At 46.4% G+C, this 6185-nt stretch overlaps 1 protein-coding gene across 1 annotated transcript; it reads right to left on the reverse strand.

Moving 5' to 3' along the window:
* Positions 1-360: 360 nt before the first annotated feature.
* LOC116662049 (SH3 domain-binding protein 1-like) lies at positions 361-3014 on the reverse strand. Its single transcript, XM_032475280.1, is given in 2 exon segments — positions 361-2846; positions 2849-3014. Coding segments are annotated over 2 exon segments (2079 nt in total). The 5' UTR covers positions 2886-3014; the 3' UTR covers positions 361-804.
* Between the last annotated feature and the right edge of the window lie 3171 nt (positions 3015-6185).

Raw genomic sequence — 6185 nt, forward strand, 5'->3', positions numbered from 1 at the left:
GGTATTGGCATAAAAACAGACATATGAATCAATGCAACAGAATAGAGAACCCAGAAATAAACCCACAGACCTATGGTGAATTAATCTTTGACAAAGGAGACAAGAACATACAATGGAGAAAAGACAGTCTCTTCAGCAAATGGTGTTGAGAAAACTGGATAGTAGCATGTAAGTCAATAAAGTTAGAGCACTCCCTCACTCCATAGACACAAATAAACTCAAAATGGCTTACAGTCTTAAATATAAGACAAGACATGATAAATCTCCTAGAAGAAAACATAGAATTATGACATAAATCTTAGCAACGTTCTCTTAGGGCAGTCTACCCAGGCAATAGAAATAAAAACAAAATAAAACAAATTTTTTTTTTCTCCTTTATGAAAGTGGCTTCTTTATTTCAAGGACAGAAAATAAAACTATCATTTGGGCAGCTGCTCCAGTTTTGTCCAAAATAATTTATTTACCAGCCTTACAAAAAAATATACTGGCAAGAGAAAAATTAAAGTCCTGCAGGAGTAGGTGAGCCTCTCCTTCCTTCCAGCGGCTCCCCTGGGACCCTGCCAGGGAGTGGGGAGTTGGCTGAGGGGACCCCCAAACCAAGAGTGGATCCAAGAGGACAAAGTCTAGAAGCGGAGGACTGTTCTGAGTCCCCCTTGCCATGGGGGCCGACCCAGCGGGCACCGAGGCACTTGTAGGCAAAGGCTGGAGGCCCCCCCACCCCCTTGGGAGGGGTGAGGGCTGTGTCCTGGGAGGACAAGGTGGGGAGGAAGGGATGCTGAGGGCTGTGAGGGAGGAGCTGCCAGCTCAGTCGGTCTCTGAGGCAAGGCTCCTGGGCCGGGGCTGAGGGGGGATGACTGGGGGAGTGGGGGCCCTGCCTACTGCCTCAGGGGCCCCTCCCTCCTCTGTGGCAGCCCCCAGGTCCACATCTGCAGGCATGCTCAGAGAGACTCCGCTGGAGGAGGCTGGACCTGGGGAGGCTGGGCTGGGGGAGGCTAGTGAGGGCCGGCTCTGGCGCCGGGCAGGCTGGGGGGCAGTGGGGGGTAATGGGGGTGGCACCGTGGGGGCCCGGAGGTTGCTGCCAACCAGACGGCGGGGCAGAACCCGGGGGGTCACAGGGCTGCCAGAGCCAGGGGGTGGGGCTGAGGCTGGAGGGGTGCAGCGGGTGCTGGAGACCTGGGGTGGTGGCATGGTGGGCCTGGCTGGCGCTGGGCGTTTGGTCTTCCGAGCTGTGTCCTCTGCTGGGGCTCCTGCCTCCGGGGGGCTCCTACTGAACTTGGGGGAGGCTGGTCTGAGGGGCGTCTTGGACTCTGCCCTTTCCTTGGCAGCCACTGGGGCCGGGGTCGGAGCTGGAGATGGGACAACGGCTGGGGTGGGCATGGCAACTGATGGAAGCTCCTCAGAAGCCGGCCTGTCACTGACCTTGTCCTGGGGAGCGGGCACTGAGAACAAGCCTGACACGTTGAAGTTGGTATCTCCAGGGAAGAGGGTGTCTGCGTTCTGTATCAGAGCTTCGACCACGCCCACCACCTGGATGGACCACACGGAGGCTGCATCCAGCTGGGCTGGGTCCCGTTCCTTCTCAGGGGGCCACAGCAGGTTGGGCCCCAGGACAATGGCGATATTGCTGGGCGTCATCCTGTTCACCTCCTGCTCCTCTGCCAGCTGTGCCAGGAACTTCATCAGGTACCTGAGGTTACTGAAGTTCTCGCGGGGCAGGTGGCTGCATACCTCCTGGAGGGCCTCCAGCCGGGCTCCTGGCTCCTTCAGGCTGGCTGCCCTCATCCAATCGTCATAGAGGTCAAAAGTCGTCAGTGGCTCTGGCAGCTCCCGCAGATAGGACTTGAGGGCACCTGCCACGGCGTGGGGGTCCGAGCAGAACTCCTGCAGGCTGCGGGGGTCCAAGGCCATCGTCTGCTTGAGGCGTTTCAGCATGGAGGCTCCAGCGGCCAGACGGAAGAGGCCCTCTTCCTTCATGCCCTCAGAAAGCAGCATCACAACGCAGGCCTCGATGGGCAGGGCGATGTCCCGGCCTAGCTCTTGCAGGTGGGTTCCCAGAGACACCCTGTACACCCTGGAGAAGGGGGCGGCCGTCATCGAGGGGGAGGGGTCTGCTTGGCTGTGGTTCTCCCTCAGCTCAGCGAGGGCCGTGTCCAGAGAGCTCAGAGACTTGCGATGGTAATCAGCCTGAATCTCCATGAGATGGATGAAGTAGTTGGCATATGTGTCCTCCTTGGTGGTGAAGTGGTACAGGTCGGCCAAGTACTCGTCCTTGCACTGCTCCACCTTCCTCTTCAGCTCCTCCTCCTCCTCCTTCAGCGTCTCCACCTTGTTGGCCGTGGTGGTGTGACTGTAACTGCCGGGGCCGCCACCCAGGCCCTGACTGCTGCCTGAGTTCTTAGCTGCCTGACTGAGCCTGCTCTTAAGCGTGTTCCAGTCAGACACCAGTTTCTGCAAGCTTTTCTTGTGCTTAAGGATGGCTGGCAGTTCCTCCTCACTCAGCCTGCTGAGCGGCTGCAGGACATCCTTCTCCAGGGTCATCTCAAACTCAGCCAGGATGCGGGCCAGCTGGTTCTGAATGGCACAGCTCATCTCCAAGGCCTTCCCCATGCTGGAATCGGGGTCCAGCTCCTTGAAGCTCTCGGCCATCGTGGTGGACAGAGCCATGAGGGGAAGCTTCTTCACCCGCTTGTCCATGTCTGCCCCGCTCTGGCCCTGCAGACAGGCCTGCAGTCGTTTGTGGACATTGTGGGCTGCTCGCTTGGCCGGCTTCAGCCTCTGCTCCACCTGCTGCAGGTCCTCACCCAGGAACTCAGCAGTCTCCGGGGTGCGTCCCAAGCTGCCCGTGTGGCCAGCTGCCGCATGCAATGCAGCTGCCTCTTCATCATCTTGGGGGCGGGCTGGGGGCTGCGGGGTCACGGGAGGGGTCGAGGGCCCAGCCCCCGGCCCAGCCTGCCTCTGCCCGCGGCTCCTCTCTCGCCCCGGATGGGTGGGCGGCGCTCTCCGCTTCCTGGGCCAGCCGCGCTCTCGCTCGCTGCTCGCTCTCTCCTCCCCCGCTGGCGACTCCGCCCCCGGCCCCCACTTACTCATATGTGGAATCTAAAAAACAAAAACAAAAACAAACAAACAAAAACAAAGCGTAAATAAAGGACAGAAATAGACTCACAGACAGAGAATACAGACTTGTGGTTACCAGGGGGGTGGAGGGTGGGAAGGGATAGACTGGGATTTCAAAATTGTAGAATAGACTACACTGTATAGCACAGGGAAATATACCCAAAATGTTATGATAACTCACAGAGAAAAAAATGTGACAATGAGTGTGTATATGTCCATGAATAACTGAAAGATTGTGCTGAACACTGGAATTTGACACAACATTGTAAAATGATTATAAATCAATAAAAAATGTTAAAAAAAAAACAAATGGGACCTAATTAAACTTATACACTTTTGCGCAGCAAAAGAAACCATAAGCACAACAAAAAGACAACCTATAGAATGAGAGAAAATATTTGCAAATGATGCTACTGACAAAGGTTTAATTTCCAGAATATATAAACAGCTCATGCAACTTAATAACAACAACAACAACAACAAAAACACAATCCAAAAATGGACAGAATACCAAATAATTCTCCAGTGAAGACACACAAATGGCCAATAGGCATATGAAAAAATGCTCAATATCACTAATATCAGCGAAATGCAAGTCAAAACTACAATGAGGTATCAACAGTCAGAATGGCCATCACTCAAAAGTCCACAAATGACAAAAGCTGGAGAGGCTGTGGAGAAAAGGGAACCCTCCTACACTGCTGGTGGGAATGTAGTTTGGTGCAGCCAAACATTATGGAAAACAGTATGGAGATTCCTTAAAAAACTAAAAATAGACTTACCATATGATCCAGCAATCCCACTTCTGGGTATATATCTGGAGAGAACTCTAATGAAAAAGATACATACACCTCAATGTTCATAACAGCACTATATACAATAACCAAGACATGGAAGCAACCTAAATGTCCATCGATGGATAACTGGATAAAGAAGCGGTGGTATATTTATAAAATGGAATACTACTCAGTGATAGAAAAGAATAAAACAATGCCATTTGCAGCAACATGGATGGATCTGGAGATGGTCTTTCTAAGTGAAGTAAGCCAGAAAGAGAAAGAAAAATATCATATGATAGCACTCATATGTGGAATCTAAAACAAAGAAAAAAAAAAAAAGGACAGACGACACTAATAAACTCATCTACAAAACAGAAACAGACTTGCAGATATAGTAAACAACCATGTGGTTACTCAAGAAAGGGGGTGGGAAGGGATAAATTTGGGAGTTTGAGATTTACAAATGTTAGCCATTATATATAAAAATAGATTTTTAAAAAGTTTCTTCTGTATAGCACAGGGAACTATGTTCAGTATCTTGTAACAATCCATAATGAAAAATAATATGAAAACAAATATATGTATGTATGTTCTTGACTGGGACATTGTGCTATACACCAGAAATTGGCACATTGTAACTGACTGTTCTTTAATAAATAAATAAATTAATTAATTAAAACAAAACAAAACAAAATAGAGGATGAAATAAGGAATTTTTGGATAAACAAAAAATTAGACATTTTGTTAGTTACATAACTGCCTTCAAGAAATACAAAATAAGGCATTTTGGTAAAAGTAAATAACAGTAATGATATTTTGAATCCACAGGAAAAGTTTAAGAGCAAATGACATCGTGTGAATGTAATTTTTCTCTTCTTTATAAACATAAAATTCCATAAAGCAATAATTATAACACTGCATTGTCAGATTTATAATATATAAGATGTAATATATATGAAAAAAATAACAAGGAGAAGAGAAAAATAAAGCTATTAGACCAATAAAACTTCAATATATTACCGGATATAATTCATTATTTGCTTTAAGTAGATTGAGATAAATTTAGATATATGTTTTAATATTTACCAGAAGCACTAAAAGAGTAACTCAAAGCACATAGTTAAATAATCAACAGAGGGATTTCTGGTTCCCAATTTGGAATGTAAAGAGCTTGACAGTCATATCTCCTATTCACAGAGGAATAAAAAGTTGGCCAAACAACAGAAACACAACTCTTTTAGATTCACCAGAGAAACAAAGTCAAATAACAAACCACTGTTTGAAAGTTGGTGATGTAGACAGGCAGACACAGAGAATTTCAACTTACCAGAGCAGAAACCAGCATGGGAACCAATAAGGTAAAAGAAAATATACTATGATTGATAAATTTCTGGAAACTCGTCTGGACAAGTTTGAGAGATTAGAAACTCCAGCAGGAGGGAGGCAGTCTTAAGGAAGCACTTACAATTTTGTGAGTTTTATGTCCAGGAGTCTTATCAGATTTTCACAGAGAAAATTGGAAGGAAATCCCCTGACACTTCTGGCAGGAAAAAGGGAAATGTAGCTATTACGAAGTACTCCCAGAGTATTCTGTTCTTCTTAAGGCCTGACCTTAAAATAAACTATTTCAACAGAACATAACAGGTTAGAGTTTTACCTGAGCCTAGGTGAACTGGGGGAAGTCTCAAGTCTATCCCACATTAGCTTTTGACATGGGGGAAGGAAACTACTCAACTGTAGCCCACTCTGGTTTTCCACATGGGGGAAGGCAAAAATACAATTCCAGCCTTCTCTAGTCTTCCATTCTCAACTGAGGGGAGAATGTGGAGACTGAGAAGCATTTGTAAGGGTCACAGGCCAGGAACACATGGTTATTAAAATACTGAGGCATAATTATAAGATTATAGAATTCTTCTTCTCCCTCCACGCCTTACCAACACATTACTAAAAGTCTATGTATCTCAGTTTATTTTACTCAGTATATCATGTCCAACTTCCAGCAAAACTTTACATGACATACTTAAAGACAAAGAAAACAGCTTGAAGAGACAGAGCAATGATCAGAATCAGAATCAGATATCATTGGTATCATAAGAGCAAGAATTTAAAACAACTATGGTTAATATGCTAAAAATGCTAATGAAAAAGGTATACAACATACAAGAACAGATAAATAATGTAAGCAGTAAGATATAAATAATAAGAAAGAATAAAAAGGAAATGCTAAAAAAATTAGTAAAGAAATAAAGAATTCCTTTAACAGACTGAATATTAAACTGGACACAGCCAAGC

This window comes from Camelus ferus, chromosome X, assembly GCF_009834535.1.
Source record: "Camelus ferus isolate YT-003-E chromosome X, BCGSAC_Cfer_1.0, whole genome shotgun sequence".
Taxonomy (NCBI): domain Eukaryota; kingdom Metazoa; phylum Chordata; class Mammalia; order Artiodactyla; family Camelidae; genus Camelus; species Camelus ferus.